Source organism: Pogonomyrmex barbatus, unplaced genomic scaffold, assembly GCF_055798465.1.
Source record: "Pogonomyrmex barbatus isolate J1 unplaced genomic scaffold, ASM5579846v1 scaffold3, whole genome shotgun sequence".
In the NCBI taxonomy this organism is placed as follows: Eukaryota; Metazoa; Arthropoda; class Insecta; order Hymenoptera; family Formicidae; genus Pogonomyrmex; species Pogonomyrmex barbatus.
Window position 1 is genome coordinate 479,952 of NW_028297127.1, and position 21,073 is coordinate 501,024.

Here is a 21,073-nt window from a genome sequence, read left to right on the forward strand (position 1 = left end):
TTTTCTATGTAAAAATCTTATATTTATTTTATCTTTATGATTTTATATGACGATTTAGAAAATCAATTTAATCAATTCGTTTTTTATTCATTGATCAACAATTTTTTTATGATAGTTATTGGTCTTTTCATACAGTTTCAATAATAAAATGGCAATAATCATATTTACAAATTAATTACGTTGTCAAAATCTTAATATATGTAAATATAAATCAAATATTACATTATTTTAACAAAGGGGTTCGTGTATGCAGGTACTAAAGCATCAATGCCTTCCGAATCGGCTACATAAATAAACAACAATTATGCAAATATTCTTATCTATTGTACAGTATCGATATAGATGGATGCATTTAAATTGAATGCATTCTAAATTTTACGTCTCAAATGAAAAAAGAGCTTTATGACTAGATCAGTACAGATCTAAGTAATTTAAACGCAATTTTTAAGATTGAGATCATATCACTATTGTACTTGTTCGGAATTTGATCGATTTGACTGAATATCAATATGAACGTATAGTCATATCATAATAATGATATAATCTTAGTTTTCAAAATTAACGAGCATTCAATTTAAATGTATCACTTAATGAAATTTACATAATACTGGACATTTAATGCCGTAAATTTTCAAGCATTTAATCAGTATAGAATTTACTTGATGTATTCAATATCTCGGAAATTTTTGCAAATCTTGGAACAAGATTAAAATCAACCATCAGATATTAAAAATGTTTGAAAATCTTGAAAGAACTACTAGAACGATTTGAAAGCTCGATTTCCGATCGAGAATCTTATAAAGTCATATGCGTTTCGAAATGATTTGAGACGTCAGCTCGTCACTAAATCTAAATAAAACTAGTATCACTCTGTCAGCACATGCAGATATCTTTGATTGTAGAGCTCTGTGGTAAGTGCGCCGACGATCTCGACGGCATTATGAAGAGAGTTAGCAGAATCCTTGATGAATCGAATGGCTCTTTCCACGTCTCCCCGTAGCTCTGCGTACTGCTTGTTTATCAGAAGTCCCTCTAAGCTCTGCATTGCTTTCACAGCCTCCGTGCTAGGACGGATCTCTATTGTGTCCGGATCGGTCGATCTTAAAGGCGCCACACCAGGCGAGTGCGGAGTGTATCTGACTAGCTGCTGATCGGATTTGGATTCCGGTAATTGTGCCAAACAGTAGACGGCAATAGCACGACTCAAAAATTTGCATCTAAAAATTGAGTGCGTTGATTAGAATTACTAAGTACATGCGGAAATCTATTTTTCGACAATTAATTGTCAGCTTACCGTATAGTGAGCTGAGATCCTTTTCTTAATCCGATAGCTCCCAGGATACCCCATCCTTGTCCCGCATCGTCTGCTACCATTAGTAACGCTCGTGCCAACCCCTTCAAGGCTCTCGCAGCAATCACTGTGTTCTCACTATACTGACATTGTCTATAGATCAGTTCGCACGCTTTCGCCCATAATAAGGGCAATTTTTCCTCCACAATATCTCTGGATAAACGAAATTTAACATTAATATAAGCTTAGGAGTTTTCTTAGTTTCGTTTACGCTTCGAAATCACTCACGTGGTTTTAATAGCACTGATCCAGTCCACTAGATTAATCAGAAGCATACCCTCTTCTCGGATATCCCTGCAGGATGGAAGTCTTTTCAGCAAAACAGAGTAGAGGGCTAGCAATCTTCCGTCTGACACTAATACGGATTCTAATGGTGGCTGACGTGGTATCACGGGTTGCAGGATTGTCAGTACCGACGCCCATGTAGGTCGAATGTCTTCTGTTACTAAAAAAAAAAAAAAAAATCTCGGTTAAGTACAGAGCAATAATTATAAATACTAAATTTCGCATACAAAAGAAGATAAAAATGCGAGAATAGTTAATTAATTGCTTACTATTGTGTTTGAAGTAAGCCTCCAAGGCAGCCTCCATGAGATGACCCAGGGTAGACGAGGAAGCGACTGCCATTCCGATCACTCTTAACATTCCCATCAGTACTGGACTACTAGCTGTTCGTTCTGTCAACCATGTTGTCCAACTGCTACGAAGATGATCGACTAGAGGTCCGCTTTGGTTGATTGAGTGTAAGAACTCAGTGATCAGCAAACCAGCCTCGGCAACTTGCTGCGACTCAGAAACAGCTAGATAAAAAAAAAATTAAAATTATAACAACATTTTAAGAAGGGAGATTTTTTAATTTTAGATTTTTTTTTCAATTTTTGGATTCAAGTAGGATTGGGTTAGTTAATATATATTTTATATATATATATATTATTTTTTAACTAAATTCAGTTAAAATAATAACTTATAAAATTAATTTAGTTATATTAAAAATTAAATTAAAGGTTAATTTTAAAAAGTAATATATCTAATCTAATTTATATTAAATTAGAATATTATAATTTCTTTTAATTAAAATAACAAAACAAAAATCTAAATAACAAAACAATTATAATATGAATTATCAAATAAATTTAATATTTTTTTTTGTAAATTGAGTTTATATGAAATAACAAAGAAATATGTTTTTTTATATAGAAATGCGCTTTTTTGTAATTTTTCTTTTACATAGATTAAAGATTTTTAACTTAAAAAAAAATTAATAAATTAAAGTTTATATATTTTAAAAATAATTAGTTAAAGTTATAAATTAATTCATTTAAATTAAAATTAACTAAGTTAAGTTAAAAGTTAACTTTGTAACTTTATGAGTTAATTTTTAATTTTTTAATTAATTACTATTTAATCCTCGATCCAAGTAAGCTGATTTATTCGACTTTAAATCTTCGAATTGAAAATATTTTCGAGTACTCACTGCTAGTGATGATTGTTTCCATTTCGTCGAGCATCCGTGACAATGTGCTAGTGAATGCCTTGCCGTTTGTTGAGAGGAGAGATTTATGTCTCGTAGTGCAGTTGATTAGTAATTTCACTGAAGAACGTACATACATTTGTCTCTTTTTCAATGTGGTAGGATGAAAATGTTTTATTGTGGGATCATAGGCTGCTGCTATCTTCAGTAAGCTGTATATAACATTATTTTTATAAGCAATGATTTTCTCTTACACTGTAAATAATACTATAAATTAGGCATACTTATTAATAGCTGTGTCGATAGGATGAGTCTGGTCCTTACCCAGACATAGGATCACCCTGGGATCGCAACTCATAACATGCCAATTAATAACTTGATCGTATGCCGCGGCATCGATTAAGTGCCAAGAAAAACTTTCGGCTTCCATGACTAATTGCACTGCTTTTTCGTTCTGAAACATTAATTGAGCTTTTATTTCGCTTCTAATATAAATATTTTAGCAGGTTTATATTTTATTTTTCAATCTTAAAAGTTATTCGATCTTTTCAAGTTTAATTTCTCGGATGTTTCATCTTTCAAATTTTTGAATTATGCTCTTTTCTCTTACCTGTCTGACATTTGGTTCATTCGACAATTTCACTAGCAAATTCAGTAGACAAACGTGCATTCTGGCAGCGATCGGCAATGCTTGCGTGGCCATTAACTCGCCGATCCAAGCAGTCCAATTAATCCAGGTAAAGATACTTCCTAAGAATAAGTGACAGTCTGGCAGATATTGATCAATCACCTTGATCATTAATTCGATGTCGTTGATAGACGGGCAAAAGTGATCCCAAGGAAAAGACAGCATGTTACCGTGCACGACATTCAGTACGTGGTCCTTAACGGCAACATGAGCATAATTGGATACATAAAACTGCCAAACGAAGCTGAGAATCTTGCTGGACGCCGGCATGGTGTCAATGATGAAACGAATGCACTCAGCGAACATGGCCATCGTCCGATTCGCGTAAGGGCCGTCAGTGATAATCCATGGTAGCAGTACTGATCTGTCGTCTGTCAATTGCTGGATCCACGCGGCTGTTGGTTCTCGCAGATTCCTTGTCCAATACGGAGTGATCCATGGGGCATACATCTCGCTCAATACTGGCCAGATCTTCTCACATACTGGGAGAACATGCGTGATGGATATAGATGATTATATAAATTCTTTAAATCCGAATAGTTATGTAGCAATTTAAGATATTTGATATTTCAAGATTTTAAATATTGACTTACATTGATCGGCAAGCGATCCTCTGTCAGCCTGTAGTGTCAATACAACCAGAGCATGGCCGACCATACCTAAAAATATGGTCAGAGGCTCGTTGTAACTTCTATATTTCGGATAAAGCCCATACAATCCATATTGCAATCTTTCTTTCATGAAATGTCGGCTCAGAAGCACAGCAGTATCATGCATCTGAAATTGTATAAAAATGTTATGGAATCTAAATCTATGAAGTCTTTGTTTTATTATTACACATAAAATTAACGGAATATGCTTTTTTTTAATACAAACATAATTATAATATCCAATAACGAAATTATTTGCGGATTACCTCTTGGCGAGAAAGCAGCTTTTGTTCTGTGGCATAGTGTCGGATCTCATCCCGGATTTTGGGAAAATTTTGAGAGGGCGCGATATTTCTCGATTTGCCGCTGAGAGCTCCTAGCAAGTCGCGCCACACATCTAGAGATAGATTCTGGCTCTCGGATCCTCTTAGCACTGCGCTCAATACCTCACCATAGTGTTCGGGGAATTCATGCAGAAGAATGAGTCGTAGATGATTTCGAAATAGCTACATCATATATCATAATTTAACCTGCGCTTTTTTTTAAATGAAAACAAATATGACAACGTTTCAATTCAAACTGAATTGAACTTATTAAATTGAATTGATTGTCTTCTGGAACAAAAAGATTACTTACTTCATGTAGCATCAATTTCTCTTCTTCAGGATTCAAGCCAATGTTGCATAAAGCTCTAGAAACTAAATCTATGAAGGTAGATCTTTCGCTCAATCGCGGACGACGATAGTTCAACCAACTGCTGACGTCAAACTACAATAGAAATAGTAATAATCCATTAGCCATAATCAGATAAAAAATTATCAGAGATGATAATTTAATTTAGTGTTTACCTTTGAGAGCAACACGAAGCATAAGTCTACGTTGGATCCGGTAGACAAATCTACAACGGTTTGATACATCTGCAAGAATGTGGAGGCTCCTCCGGCAACGGGAGTAAAGTGTGGTCCCAATAGGCCTCCGAGATTAGGTTTCTGGATGATGGTGCTTAATAATTGCGGACCCTGAGTCTCTTCGCCACTGATAAACAACTAGGAGCAGAATAGTTTTTTGTATTCGAGAGAAAAATTTTTAACATTGATTAATACAGTTATCATGTAATTAATACAGCTTAATATTTAAATTTTCAATTTTTTTTTTTTCGAAAATGTGGCAATTTGTGTTTTATCTCACAAGTTTGTTTTGTGAGAAAATAATATATAATCTAAAAAAAGAATTAATGAATAAATATATAAATTTATATTTAATTTATTAATTTATTAAATTTCTTATATTTAGTTTCTGTTAGACAAACATTAAAATTTAAGATTAATATGTACCTGGCCTAACTTTTCCAAGCATGTAGTGATAAGTTGTTTTGTGGGAGGACATAGCGCTGCTTCCTCTGTATAGAATTCTATTAGGTGATAGAACAATTTGACTCCGCTCTTTTGTACTTTATGAAGTACCGCGGTGTTTTCGTTAGTGCGACTGACAATTAATTCATGCTCCAGCATCCTAAGTAACGAGGACAAATTTAAAAATAGGAGATTTAATAAAAAAAAATGATAGTTTATTTTATTGTTAGCAATAATTTTGTTAGCAGATAAAATATAAAATTATGCACATAGCATGTATACATTCCAGGATTAAAATATGTCAATTAAATCTGCTTACGCGATCAAATAATCGATGAAGACGCAGCCTACAGTGACTTTGCTGGACGGCGGTTGACTAGCTTTCACCAAGAGATTCTCATACTCCGCCCGATTCTGGGTTATCATATGGTCTACGCCTTCATTGACATGCGCTTCCTCAACCTATAAAGCAAAATTTCTCTGAGAAATAATTTAAAAATTATATCTTTAAAAAAATACTATACATGACAAAATATATTATATTATACTATATTTCAAAAAATATTTAATTAATTTATATAGTTATATTTATTTTGTATTATATCAATAAAATATATTTAAAAGCTTATTTGTTAAGCTTCTGTAATTTAATCAGAAGAGATAGTATGATCTTTGACAAGATTTTTGACAAATAGTATATTTATAAATCTTGTAATATTTAATTTTCTTTACTGTAATATCGATGATCGCAGGACCTGCGCAGTGTACCGTGGGAGGTGTGCCCGATCTAGTGCGCCTCTGGTTAGATGGCACAGAGTCACAGAGAGCGTATAAAGTAACATGATTTTCGTAAATCCGATAAAGAGTTGGGATTAGTTCAAGAAAGCTGCAATCTACCGCGATATGCTCAGATACCATCAGATTATAGGTTTGCGCGTAATCAAGGATGACTTTGAGATATGGTTTGACTAAGTCAATAACGGTAGCGGAGCTGTAGAGGCATTCCCTAGCTATGCAGGCTAGCACTGGTTGATTTCGATTCAATGGCGGCGGTGGAACCGGTGGTTCATAGGAATTCAGCCTGCGGAAGATTTTGCAGAGAGGATCGATCGATTCTACGACGTTTGACGAAGGTTGTAAAAATTTCTGATATTGATTCTCGGAATCGCGGAACGTTGTACGTTCCCACTCGTAAACAGCCTTTAACTGACTCTGTTCTACTGCCCAATAATCGATGTATTCCAGCCAAAGAGTCTGGAAGTTAACAATTGATATTATCATTAATAACATTATTACACATTAAAATCAATTGAAGGCTTCATGTAATTGACTTACTCGATCTCCTTGCACCAGTAAAATTAACTTTTGCGACATGTACTGTGGTGGCAAGGCTGGAAGATAAAGTCCTGGTTCCTGAAGTCGAGGTTCTTCCAGCCACAGAGTCAACGTTTTGTAAAACCTACGATAAAAATTTTTTTTTCATCCTTTCTTTCTATTAATATATATTTACTTACTTTGCAACACTGATGTAAAATACACGCCGTTCATCTGTCATCGGTTTTTCATTATCTGTATCTTTCTCTCCTTTCGCTTGGAAATATTCTGTCGTCTCGTGCAACCGTTTTTTCAATTTTTTTAAATAGCTTAAATTTATCATCCCTTCGAAGAATTTTTCTCCAACCCCACCTTTGTCCATAGATCTAGAATTTAAGATAAAGAAATAAGTTTCATATGCTTAACATATGATCAAGAGCGAGTTTAGCAGTGTAGTAGACAGCACATAGTATGCTAAAATCAGGTTGGAATCCCGGCAGAGCCAAAATATTTTCATACGCTCGTGTCTGCTCTCGAGTCTGGCAAATCACGAGGGTATTCTCTCTCACAGAACTTTCAAATTTGCCGTTCAATGTAAATCCCATATGCCTGTGCATCATCACTTACATCACAGACATATGAGAGTGAGGTGGAAAGGGCCCTAAGAGCCTATACGAAAGTAATAGAAGAAGAAGAACATATGATTGTAAAGTTATTCTAGTGAGATAACAATAATCACCCCGGGGTAGTAGGAGTTCGTGCTAGGAATAAACTAAAAAAATTTTGCCACAAGAGAGGCAAAATTGGATGATCCATGGGTGTATCAAGAGCTTGTTGAGACCAGCGATAGATAGCCAGGTTGCTTACTCCAAACGGTGTCATCTTAACTGTTGCACAAGCTCTCTAAAACAATTTTTATAATAATTATAATTTTATATTGAAATACACGCAAAAGTAACAAGCTTGATTTTAAACCTTGAGCGCAGTGTCTAAAGAAATCTTGGATTGCATAGATAGTTCCCGTAGAATTTCGCGCCATAATCCGGTTTTAAGCTCTCTATCATATTGCTCAATTGACAGGATTTGATAAGCAAGCCATATCATTTGAATGGTTCCACCTAGAAGACTTGCTGAGTTAGAGGATCCTGTTGCCCAACTTAAAAATGATCCAAACGATCCCGGTGCTCGATTGGATGATATATTCTAAACGTGACATAACTAAATGTAATTATTAAGTACAGTATATATAAATATTTTAATTGCAATGAAGCATTTTTTATATTATTATTAAATTTTGTGTGTGTGTGTTTATTTTTTTTTATAATTTTTTATAAAACAATTTTTTATTAGTAAAATATGTAGGATTAACTTGATTAATTAAAAAAATAGAATAGATTAGATGAATTAAATCTTATATTGGTATAATTCATACCTCATTAATTCCGTCTATAGCAGGCTAAAATTAATATCTTATTAATTTATATAAAGTAGAAAAATATTCAATTGTAAAATTATAATTATTACGATGAAAAACTGTCAATTATTATTTAGCTTTTTATACAAAGTAACCACTATATTTTTATATAAAATGGCTAATGTTTTCTTTTTGTTTTTGTTTTTATTTTAGAATACTATAGATGATTAAATTATAAAAATTTTTGGAAGCACTTACATAGACGAGATTTTGAAACATGTTCTCCATTGTCGCCCTGGTTTCTAAATGAAAGAATGCTACACGGATTACATTGTCTATCAAATACATCACGCTATAATCTTTGTTCCAATCTTGGACGAGTACCAATACATTTAGCCATAGATGCACGAAACGTTCTGAATTGTTTAAACAATACCTACAATTGACATATAAAAATTATTATTTTTAAATATCTATAACTATATTAATTTAATCTTCTGTATTTATATTTCCTTTAAATTATTATATTATATTATTTCTTTAGTATACAGAGTGTCCGATCATAACCATATATCTCTTGTGAGCAAGTAGAATGGATTATATTAAATTGAAAAGTCCTCTTTTATCTTTTTACGATTTTCACAATAAATAAAGAGATTTATTAATTTATACAGATCCGATGAGCATTTGCGCGAAGGAATAGCCCAGCGCTACGCGGTTTACTGTTGCTAAGCGCGCGATAAGATGTTGTTTAAATATGATCTACAAATAATAGAACATTTGTTTATAGTGCACGCCACCAACATATTGTCGCGTTTCTGGTAATCGTGTGCATACATAACGCTGGGCTAGCTTTTGGAACGAAAATTTGTTCATTTGCGAATAAATTAATAAATCTTTGTATAAATTAATAAATCTTTAATTATTGCGAAAAATGGTATAAAATTTTTCTATTCAATATAATTCGCTCTACTTGCCCACGAGAAGTGATGCGATTATTATCGGATATTCTGTATCAGTTAGCTTTCTTTTGTGTTAATTTTTTTTTTAAGTAAAAGATCTTATTCTTCTTAATTTTATATTATTTTGTGAATTTAAAATATTTTCTTTACACTTACCGTTTATAATGATACAAATGAGATTCGATCATGTTTGAAAATTGCCTAAGAATTGGACCAGGAAATTCCGGAGCGATTAAGTTCTTCGCTATCTTCATATATGTTCGGTCGGCGTTAATAAGTGGCACAATCAGGCTGATAAATTTGTCATTCTTTAACAAAGAATCCGGACATTCAAGGAACAACGGTATAATATGATGCAAACATATTAGCACTTGTTCGTATTTATAATAGCATTGCAAGGTTTGCAATTGACTGAAGCCTTCGGCACAGATCAACGGCACTGAATGACCCCACAGAGTCATCAGCACCGAAACATAGCTGGCAATTGGTTGCCTTTCGCGTATTCCTTTCATCAGAATCTCTAAGAAAGAATCTGATTCTATGTTAGGTACGCAATAGAGACCCTCAGCCGGATTTGAGATGGTATATTGACAAACGGATTCCGATCGGTCTAACTGGTGCAACTTCAATCTGTTTATCATTTCCCAAGCCCACAAGCTGAACGCTTGCTCGCTGTTCTGAGGTCTTACCATTGAGGAAACCTGAAATGAAAACAGAAACAGATTTAAGTTTAATTTGCTATTAATGCTATTAATGCTATTAATATTATTAATATACAATATGTTATCAATGTACATATTTTGTTAAGGACAAGATTGGAAAGTAAGCGTTATATACTTGTAATACCGTTATCATTACAATTACTTTTTTTTATAACAAATTAATAGCGTTACTTTCTTTGATAATTCTAATGATACGTAGTAATATCTTTTCAGTAACGAATTTAATAGTTATTTTTATCGTTATTTTTTTATATTGAACGTATTTATAATATAATTTTTGTATAATATTTAGTCTTCAATCGAAATTTAATTCATTATTACATTTAAGACGTCTTAAAAATATTTTATCATCATAATTACAAAGTATTAACACTTTAAACTTTATAAATATCAGCCTCACAAAATTTGTAAACAAAAGTAGAGATAGAAAAGAAATATAAATTTGGCTATGAAATAAATTTAGTGAAAACTATAATCTTTTTATTTGCATTTTGGATATTTTAAAATCTTTCTTCTTAAATTTTTTGTAATCTTGTGAATTTAAGATAAAAAGTTTTATTATTTTTACAATAATGATAACAAGTTACTTTTCAGAATCAACAACTAATAACGATAACTAGTTATTTTTAAAAAATAAGGAGTATGCAAAATTAGAAAAATTAGAAAATTTAGTGATACAAAATCAATCATCATGAAACTTGACACACAATACGAGGAAAAAAATAACTGTACCACAAAATTTTCCCAATTTTGCATACTCCTTTCTCAATTTTGATGAAAGGCATAATAATATAATCGTTCTCAATATTACATAGTATAATATTAACTATAATAACTAAAAAACTAAAATTAATATAAAATTGATATATAATAATAAACTAATAATTGATAAAATATTGATACAATATTTAAATAAAAATGATTGTTTATTATTTCTGTTCTAAGTTTTTCTCTAAATGACAACTCACTTGCTTTACACCTTCGGCTAATAATGAAGCTGTTTGTACTGGGGTATCAGGTACATATTTCATTGTAAGTTCGACAATCAGTAAGGCCACTTGTCGATGTAAATCGATTGGAAGATATAGATCATCATTTCTATAAAAGAATATTGATCACACTTTAATTAGTAACTATAAATCATTAATTTTGGATTTATAGTTTCGATAATTTATTGAAAAACAAAGAAGATCTTATTTATCGTTTATATCTATCATGAAATGCATAAGCAAATATAGACAAAAAGTGTAGAATAAATATATAGATTTGAGATAAAATAAAAGAGATGATATGAGATTTGAGATAAATTTGAGACGAATTAAGATGAATTAATATATAATTAAAAAATTGTTTTTATAAGAAAAAAATTTATTTTTAAAAAATATTAGAAATATTAAAATAACTTACGTGTTAAGGCCCCAATTCAAATGTGTAAGAATTAATCGAGCTAGATGACTTTCAGATGAAGTTAAAGGATGTTGATGCAACCAAGTGGACAGAATTGCTATGTCTTGTTGTTGTGGTATCCACATTTCTATTTTCAATTCAGTGAACAAATATAAACTCAGCTAAAACCATTAAAACAATCATTGTAGAATTATTGTTATTACATATTCTCATTAAATAATAATTATTGTTATATATTATCTAATATTTTTTAAATAACTGTACAAAATATTAATGAAATTAAATATAATTAAAATCGATTACTAATACACAAATAAGAGATTTTGTATACTGTAGTAGAATTTGAAAAAAGAAAATTTAGAAAATGCATTGTATAGAGAAATATCAATAAGACAAAGTGCTTATTATACCTTTCCAACTGATACAAAATTATCCTTCAACTTTTGCAAGATATCAGACAAGAGAATAGGATATTTGCTCGTCAAATTTGATAAAAGCGATCTTGCATCCTTTGAGCAAGATTCTTGAGTTTTCTCGCTGAGAAATCCAATCTATAATTCAATTTATGAATTAAATTCAAGAGATGAGTTTTAAATATAAAATATATAATTCAGAAATATTTGTAAGATGTAAATAATTTTAAGTTTCTTATTTATTTGTTAAATATCTGGTTAAATATCTGGTTATTAAATTGTTTGACTAATTACTCTATGAAATATATTTTTATTAGCATACTTGAAACAAATCAATTGTGGTTGTTCTCACAAAATCATAATCTTTATAGCCTCTAGCCATGGCCATATTAGCAAAAGTTGTTAATAAAAAGTATGACTCATCACCGGGCATATTGCCTAGCTTTTCTTCGAACTGCTCATGAAGTTCAGGGCAACTCAGTTTCCTTTCCCAATCTGCAATATCAAATTGTTGTATAACAATTATAAAAATAAATTAAAGAATAAGTTAAAACAAATAGCAAAATATTAAAACAATGCATGTTTTCTTTATAAATTTAATTTTATCATAATTTATTTACCAGAGACTGATGTATCTAATGTTGTTATGTCAGATATGGAATCGGTATGCAGAATATAAAAAATATGCCATAGTGTAGTAGATGATATAATATGGTATGGTAGTGCGGCAAGATACTGCCAGGCACCTAACCGTCGAGATGAAAATATACAGAGAATCGCTTTTAAAAAAAAGCAATCGTATTCGATCTGAAGTTTCAGCAGCATCGACTCATCGGTTACCTGAATAAATAATTAATATCACTTTTAAAAAATAACTAAATATATAATATTGAAAATTTAAAAAATTGTGAAAAAAGTACGTTTTTTTTTTAAATTTTCAATAAATTAAAATAAAATTGATTAAAAAACTGATAAAAAAAATTAAAAAAAATGTATTTTTATTTTTTATTTAATATTAATCTACAGAATTCTGTATATTTATAGATATTTCGGTTCTACGTACTTTGCTCTTATCAAAAGCCTCCCATTGATCACTGGCATATTGAACGATGTCTCTGATCAACGCACTGAGTCTCTTAGCTAATTGCCTATATCTTGGAGAATCATAAGATCTTAGACCTTGTTTTAATAGTTTGATGAGCACACCATAAAACGCAAAAAGACGCAACATGTGATGATCCGTGATGGCATTCCCTTCTTGCTCGTACTTGTCATTCTGACGCTGAATAAACAGTACCTGCTCAAAGAGTCTGTCTAGCGGAATTTGATGGAGAAGAGAAATCAGGTCACTTTCAAAAAGATTGGCGCCGATATTAGCAATATCTTCGTCTTCCTCGCCCTCTTCGTCTAACATTACCCATACTGTATCCTCTGGGCTGTTTGTAGTATCTTGCAAAGATACCTGTACCTATATAAAAAATTTAATTAGAAATTTGCGAATTTATAAAGTCTATTAAAGTATTTTGCTGATTTCCTAAAATGATCAATGTTTTGTCTTCAATTTTACCTGTTCCAAGAATTTATCCCGATCCTTAATCGGTAGCAGAATTACTGCGAGAATAACGACCATGTGATTAAGATATGGATCATTGAACGGCGAAGAGCTTAATCCTGAGACTTTTGGCGGAACGGGCACTTGCACGAAGTATTTCGCCCAATTCATCACACCACCGGGACATCGCAATATATGATTCAGCAAAAACAAATGATCCTGCCAAGTGGCAATCCTCAAAAGCACTGCAACTAGTTTCGATAACCATTCTCTAGTGTCTGTGACGAATTTGCCATCTTTGAGAATTCGACGCTGAAAGTTGAATAGAACAGTTATGCACATTCTAAGCTCCACTAATTGTGGGGTTATCTGGAATGGTGATTGCTCTGGTAGAAGATTCGCTGGGGCAGTTGGTAAAAGATTAGCAAAATCCTACAAATAGAAAAAGATCTGAATAAGTTTTAAATTGCAAAGAATCAATTATATAGATTATACACAATTATCAAATCTCTATGTAGAATTATTTGTTTAGCTTAATTTTTTATTTTAAGTCTGTTTTATTTTAATTAGTCTTTTTAATTTTAAATTCAACAAATTTTTAGATATTTAATAGTTTAACAACTTTATTTTAATAAAAGGCAACTCACGTTAAAACTCCTAGTGACTCTCTGCACATAATGTTCAATTTGCAGACGCAGCGATTCTGCCTCATAGCAGTACAATGCCTGGCTGTCATGTAGAGTATCCTTGATTGCCGATAGCGTCTTGGAGAGTGCTACTAGTGCCTGTTGGTTGAAATGAGCGACTGAATACTCGTGAGTAGCAGTGACAGGATTGCCATCCTGGCATTCGCCGCTTTCCGTCTCTGATGTTTTCTCTAGACACCAGAGCTGCTTCTGTATCTCCCGGCAATTCTTTTTCAGATGCTCTAACTCGTATGACTTTGCGATCAGATGATTCCGTACTCTCAAGTAGCTCATCAACAGCTCATGCAGTCTGTGCTGTTGTCTCAGTGGTGCGCATCTCAACTGTGTCTCTGTAAATTCAGTTATGAAAGAATCTACCAACATCAACTCTTGGTTCTGATACAAAGATGCCAGTTGCTGTTCTGTAAATGGTTTCACATTCTTGAATGCATTCGCTATATCTTGTTTGATCTCCAAAATTTCCATTTGATTTGACAAACTCTGCTGGCATAGAATATTTACTTTGGATTCCATATCCTCTTGAACTGTTTGACTGACTTTTTCTGAAGTAGTCGGTAATATATTTAGTTGAATTAAAGACATGCCTGTTTGTATCTGATCTATTTGATTGTTTGAGGCATTGTCAGACACCAGACAAGGTTGAATAGTGTCAACTTCATCATGAGAGTTTTTAGCCAATACCTGAAAAATATACATATTAATATTTCATATAGTTTCATTTATCATTTAGTTTTTATCCATTTTTAAAAACATTCTCTTATATCATAAATATATCATTATATATCATAAATATATTAAGTGTTTTATTATTGATTAAAGTACCTCATTTGTTGTTTCAACTTGTTGATTATATTTCTTCTCATGAGCTTCTTTCTCAGCAGTCTGCTTCTCGTAAACTTCCGTATCGATAGCAGCTGAATGTAATTCGCTCTCTATATCTTCTACAGCTTCACCTTTGGGATAATTCGTAGGTGATTCCCCAAGCAGACACTCAAATTCCTCCAGTGTAGGAGCATCTGGTATTTGATGCTCCAGAATCAAATGACGTAGTTTATCCCGTTTCTTTTTCTAAAAAAACAAAAAATTTTTAAATGCACTATATAACTTATATAAGGAAGATTTGTAACTTTGAGACATATAAAAGACTAATAAAGTAACATATACACGCACACGCGCATGTTGTATGATGTATGTGTAGGTATGAACATACATATATACATATATATATATATATATAAAAAATTATCAACTTGTAATATCAATAATTGTTATTAAAAAGTTTATTACTAAAGCAAAAATAAATAAATATATATGTATAAAATATATATTTTCTATATTAAAAAGATATAAAAAAAATATTTTTGATATATATAAAATACAAAAACAATATTATAATATATTGTATTATTTTAATAGACATAAAATATAATATAAACAAGTAGACTATAAATAAATTAATCGTCATTGCATACCATTATTATGAGAAAACTTCAAAAAAAGGAAATACCTGTTTTATCTGCTTCTGCTTCTCCATGGCGCATAATAACCAAATAATCAAAGATTTAACAATCACTGTGGATCACTGAATACACATTCTCCAAAAATTTTAGAAAACTTTGCAAATGCTCTAAAGAAATTATTTGCAACATGTTGAGGCTTGACAAAGACAAGTCAATGCAGTGAAAACTATGGTAGCATCAGAAATAATATTAAATATATTTATCAACATTATCAGCATTATTTGTTGATTTAGTCGCTTGCTGATAAAGATTTAAAGGTTTAATTTTAAGGTTTTTCCCTTCTTCCTTGATAAAGGCTGACACCAGGTTCTTAAATCAGAAGCCTATATGGCCAAAATGCAATAACATATAAAAGTAAAATTCAAGGAAATTAATAGGACCCATAAGAGAAGTATCGAGAAAAGACATGCACTGAATAACACTAGTAACCATAGTTGGTGCTTTTCAGCAAGTTTTCTTCTTCCTCTTCTCTTTTCAACTGGTCGAAACCTTAGGCTATGTTCGAAAATATACACTAGTGTACATTAATTATACCAGTCGTTCGGAAAACTCAGTAGGTTCTGTTCTTTTTGGCTGAATTGATTATATTACTAATTTACAGTTTATCTTTCTTTCTTACACTGGAAGAAGAAAAAATTCTGAAGCTTAGTACAGCCAGTTCAGCTAAAAAGAACAGACCTCTTATAGTATTGGGTATCTGATTGGTCCGCCATGTCTATGTTATTCCCGCTGATTTTCAAATATAAGAATTACATTAATTTTAAATTGTAACACAAGTTTAAGAAAGTAAACGTTTTAAATTTAATAAATACTTTTTGTTATAAAAATTTTTATACCTATTTATGTTACAATGCAAAATTATAGTTATAAAAAAATAATAATAAGTAATATATGTATAATCACAAAATTGTGTTTTATGTATTTTTATGTATATTAATTTATCAAAATTTTATACTTAATTATGACAATTTTATATAATTTAGTTTCAATAAATAAATAAAATAAAATAATGTAACACAAAATAAAAAAGAAAAACAATTCTTTTTGTTTAATATAATGGTTATAAAATACTATTGTATTATTTTTTACAATAATTACTACCATGTTCATTGTCATTAATGTATTCTTATAAACAAATTTTGTAATATAATTAGTAAAATCAGGATAAAAAAATAACTTAAAGATATCATAATGTTATCAAAATTATATCAAACCATGTCAAAATAAAGTCATTTAAATATTTAATTTTATTTAGATGTCATTTTGATATTAGTATGATTGTATATAAATGACTATACCAAACACAAAAAACATGTTTCGTCAAATAAGAGAAATATCTCACATATTTAACATTTAATACAATAATTAACAAATATATAAACGAGTAAGTGATGTATACAGTAAGGTACATTTTCATGATGTAATGTTAGACATGTCAAAATTAAATGCTTTACATATACTTGATATTACATATGCTTGAATTTAATTTATTAAATATTTTTATTATACATAATCTTGATAATGTTTCCTATTATAACAGGAAATGTTATATTTTTAATAGTGGGCATATCTACATTCAAGTTGAAAATGATAAAAAGAATATTATATTAAATTGTTCATACTTAAGAATTTGCGCTAATATACTTGCTACTATTAGTATTGATTATAATATAAATTATACATTCAACAACCTGCAATAAAAATATATAGCTTTATGACATTATAACAACTGACTACATTATATAATAATAAAGTAGTACTATTGTAGTTACTATTTAAATTAAAAATGAATGAGATTTATGAAGATGGCACATTCGATATTTCAGTTGTAGAACTCTGTGTGTCTGTAGAAGGTGACTCTTGTAATTGTAACCACGGTAATCGCTTCTGCAGTTCTAATCTGTTATAAAATAAATATAAAATAAGTAAAATAAAGATAGAAATGCATCATTAAAATTTATATTAATCTTATAATATATTAATTTGTATAATTATTATAAAGTCAAAAAAGAAACAAATATAGATGACATTAACCAACGAACAGAGTCTTAGACCCTACACACAATGGAAGAAATATTAGAAATAGAAATAAATATTAAATTTTAGAAATAAAATTTGTCTACATTTGTCAATAAAATTAACGCAACAGATAAATTCATAATGAAATTTTGCAAACTTCAAATAAGCATAACTTCTGCATAACTAACTAAAATTGTCGTATATGAAAGAAATAGTTTTTCATTTTCAAAAATAAACTATATACTTTAAGAAGCATTTATTAGATTTTGAACTTATTATCTAACCGTTCCATTTTTTCAAAAATAAGAATGTCTTACATGTCTGAAAAATTGCATAATTTGACGAACTTTACGAAGTGGTCAATTTCTTTCGCAAATGTAATGGTAATCATAGTTATTAAAACTGATTTTATCAGTTTGACCTTAGGTCGTCAGGTCATCTAGAGGTTAACTTTGTTTTTTTAAACTTTGTCTTTGGAAATCCCCATTTTTTATTGTATATTCTTATAGCTGATCTCGAGAGTTCTGCAAAACTCTATAATAAAGTATTCTTTTGATGAGTATTTTATGAAGCTTGATTTTGATATGTAATTTGACATAAAATATAAAATAAATTATTTATTTTTTGGCAATTATATCTTAATACTTTTACAAGATATTTTATACTTTGTCAAATTCAAGTTTCAGAACTCAGAAAGTTACTTACTAAAAAAATATTTTATTATAGTGTTTTGCAGAGCTCTCGAGATCAGCTACAAGAATATGTAATAAAAAATGGAGGTTTTCATTTAAAAAAACAAAGATGACTTTTATATAACGTTGGCAATATTATCCAAGATCAAACTGATAAGACCAATAAATAGATCTTTTGAAACTACAACCCTACCACTTTTATTTGAAATACTTTTTCCTAAAATGTTTATTTTTTGAAATATTTACAAATACTGTCCCGGTGCTTTTATACATTCTATATGACAAAGCAAATTTGTCATTTATGATATCATCCTGTCTACAGTAATAGATTAATTATCTTAGCATATGAATTGAAATTAAAAATAAAAATAGAATTTTTCGCATTATTTACCTGTATTTTGGATGGCTTATGGCATACACATATGGATCCAAGCAAGCTACAAATTTGCACGTACATGCCGGTATCATTGTGATGCCGGGAGTTAATAAAGACTTATCTCCGAAAGCGCCAATCATCGCAAGAATACCGTACGGAGTCCACGAAAGTACAAAAAGAAAACAAATTGTTATCGCAGCCTGCAAATAAGATATTATATGTCATATTTTTTGTTTGGATGTATATGATTTAATGAATATGTTAAAAATTATTGCTTATATGTCTTAAGTAGTAAGGTGTTATTAAAAAAGATATCAATTTAATCACTTTTGATCATTCGACGTTGATTATATACCTAAATAATATATATAAATATGTATATGGAGCAGGAGTTAAAAAAAGATTTTCAAAATTTTCTTAAAAATGTTTTGGAAATTTTGGAAATTCTAATATTCATCACTTTTTTAGAAATAATTATGATAACAAGTTACTTCTAAAAAATAATTTTCTCAACTATGAACATACTTATACCTATACATTTAATTGTATATTAATTTATATTGTTGCAGGCACGAATGTGAATGCGCGCGCGCATGTGTGTATGTAAAAAGTTCAACAATACCTTGGCTATACGTATTTCCGCACTTTGAGCATTTGCATTAGTATTGCTTCTCAAACTTTCGACATTCATCTTCTTTGCTTGTTCACGAAGAGTTTTTTCATGCTCAATAACATGGCTGACAATATGACTATAATAATATATGATAAGAGTCATTGGGATACAATAAGAGAATGTGAATATTGTAGCCACAAAGTATTGTATTTCTGGTGTATCTGTTAAATAATCAAAAGTGCAGCTTGTCAAGAAACCTTCAGGCACAAACCGACCCCAGACGTGCATCAGTGGCATTAATGCCCAAGGAATCGTATACAACCATATGAGCATGATGAAGAGCATCACTTGACCGCGAGATAACTTCCCATCAAGTGGTCGAGCTATAGTACTAATTTTATAACATTGGATATACACAATTGGATATGAAGATTATGCCTTAATATGTATGTCATTAATATTATATTAATAAAAATTAATAAAAATATTTTTTGAAGAATAAAATTTAATTTAAAAAATTTATTTTAATAATTATTAATATTTAAGCTTCAAATTTATGCTATTCAATTATAAAAAAATTCCTAGTTTTAATATGTATATTATATGTTGCTCTCAACTGACGAAGCAAAAATCTTTTTCGGTTATATGTTTATTTTCAATTTTCGCAAGAATTAATTTTAACTTCCAAGTAAAATAATACTAAATTTTTTATATATGTTATTAGATAATATAATATCGTGTAAATTTAGATAACATAATAATAGTATGTTTCAAAATTTCATTAAATCTAAGAATTTTATCTTTTTTATATTCTACGAGAACAAATGAAAATATATTGAGTTCAAACTATTACAAGTGCAAAAGATTAATATATGTTTGATGTATTTACTTAGCAAAGTTTCTACAATACCTATATCTGTCATATGCAATAGCAGCATTCGTCATGCTAGCTCCAATTCCACTAAGCGATCCAATAAAGGCAAAAATCTGACATCCTAAATGGCCTGTAGCAAATCCAGTATTGAAGGAATTATATATAAATATAGGCGTTTTTATCATCATGAAGAAATCACAAAATGCCAGATTTACCACAAACAAATTTGAAGGTGTTCTTAATGATTTAGCTCTAAAAAATAAATTAACATTAAAAAGAATAATATGTTAAATTTGTGTTTTTATAAATTATTATAATATATAATATAAAGAATATAAAGAAATGATTACAATTGGATAACTGGAAAATATGAGAATTACATATTTTATTAATTCTTAAAATATTTTTATTACTTATATACTTTTATATGCTTTATTTACTTATCGTGAATTTTGTGAATTTTTACACTTGTTATTGTTTGAATATTTAAAGGACATTACTATCAAAATATTCAACTACTGTGTGTAGAACTTACGAACAAAATATCCAAATAACCAATCCATTTCCAAGTAACGCTATAAACGTAAAGAGTATGTATATAATGGCCAGCAAATAATGAAGAGAAGGATTGGGTTCGGGATAAATCAACCAATGTTCAGGTATATGGATCAATTCCTCAGGAGGAACGTTCCATCCTAGCAATCGTGGTGGTTCTGCTGATAAAATTCTCGCTTCCCAATGAATACTTTCATTGAACATATTGATTTGTCAGTTCTTCGCTTTCACTTTACTTCTCTATATTGCTGCATCTTTATATACTTACATAGTGATTCAAATCCATAAAACCTTAATCTAGTCAAACTTTAATCTAGTTTAAATGGCTTCTGACAAAGATTAGCAGAAGATAATCCTCAATTTGTTGATGGTCAAGATATATATATTGCTATGTTACGTTAAGTATCAAACTCTACGCACA

At 30.2% G+C, this 21,073-nt stretch overlaps 2 protein-coding genes across 3 annotated transcripts; both read right to left on the reverse strand.

Moving 5' to 3' along the window:
• Nucleotides 1-66: 66 nt before the first annotated feature.
• On the reverse strand, nucleotides 67-16,121 carry Epg5 (ectopic P-granules autophagy protein 5). Of its 2 annotated transcripts, XM_089079370.1 has the most exons (31): nucleotides 15,511-16,121; nucleotides 14,826-15,071; nucleotides 13,944-14,684; nucleotides 13,312-13,728; nucleotides 12,808-13,212; nucleotides 12,365-12,584; nucleotides 12,067-12,239; nucleotides 11,742-11,882; nucleotides 11,332-11,492; nucleotides 10,893-11,022; nucleotides 9,359-9,903; nucleotides 8,499-8,676; nucleotides 8,259-8,282; nucleotides 7,802-8,029; nucleotides 7,566-7,729; nucleotides 7,027-7,212; nucleotides 6,848-6,971; nucleotides 6,245-6,766; nucleotides 5,832-5,974; nucleotides 5,495-5,672; nucleotides 5,009-5,206; nucleotides 4,797-4,928; nucleotides 4,427-4,666; nucleotides 4,104-4,287; nucleotides 3,433-3,992; nucleotides 3,107-3,276; nucleotides 2,826-3,034; nucleotides 1,906-2,151; nucleotides 1,580-1,796; nucleotides 1,295-1,504; nucleotides 67-1,217 (listed from the first exon to the last, which is right to left on the reverse strand). In XM_089079370.1, exons 1-31 carry the CDS (start codon nucleotides 15,535-15,537, stop codon nucleotides 866-868), a joined length of 7,671 nt encoding a protein of 2,556 aa, XP_088935496.1. In that variant the 5' UTR covers nucleotides 15,538-16,121; the 3' UTR covers nucleotides 67-865. The 2 variants fall into 2 exon arrangements, with proteins under 2 accessions (XP_088935496.1, XP_088935497.1); XM_089079371.1 differs by lacking the exon at nucleotides 8,259-8,282.
• Nucleotides 16,122-16,861: 740 nt separating this feature from the next.
• Uvop (ultraviolet-sensitive opsin) lies at nucleotides 16,862-21,048 on the reverse strand. Its single transcript, XM_011643271.3, has 6 exons — nucleotides 20,633-21,048; nucleotides 20,134-20,349; nucleotides 19,233-19,614; nucleotides 18,626-18,810; nucleotides 17,296-17,423; nucleotides 16,862-17,214 (listed from the first exon to the last, which is right to left on the reverse strand). The coding sequence occupies exons 1-5, from the start codon at nucleotides 20,854-20,856 to the stop codon at nucleotides 17,321-17,323; spliced, it is 1,110 nt and encodes a 369-aa protein (XP_011641573.1). The 5' UTR covers nucleotides 20,857-21,048; the 3' UTR covers nucleotides 16,862-17,214; nucleotides 17,296-17,320.
• Between the last annotated feature and the right edge of the window lie 25 nt (nucleotides 21,049-21,073).

Bases quoted from the DNA above. Each gene is read 5' to 3' on its own strand.
- Epg5 (XM_089079370.1), bottom strand. From the start codon at position 15,537: ATGGAGAAGCAGAAGCAGATAAAACAG. The intron at 15,072-15,510 runs GTATTTCCTTTT...TTGTTTTTTTAG, and splicing joins AGCAGAAGCAGATAAAACAG to AAAAAGAAACGGGATAAACT. The intron at 5,975-6,244 runs GTAAAGAAAATT...TTTGCTTTATAG, and splicing joins CTGCGATCATCGATATTACA to GTTGAGGAAGCGCATGTCAA.
- Uvop (XM_011643271.3), bottom strand. From the start codon at position 20,856: ATGTTCAATGAAAGTATTCATTGGGAAGCGAGAATTTTATCAGCAGAA. The intron at 19,615-20,133 runs GTATTGTAGAAA...TTATAAAATTAG, and splicing joins ATTGCATATGACAGATATAG to TACTATAGCTCGACCACTTG. The intron at 17,424-18,625 runs GTAAATAATGCG...ATTTTATAACAG, and splicing joins ATAAGCCATCCAAAATACAG to ATTAGAACTGCAGAAGCGAT.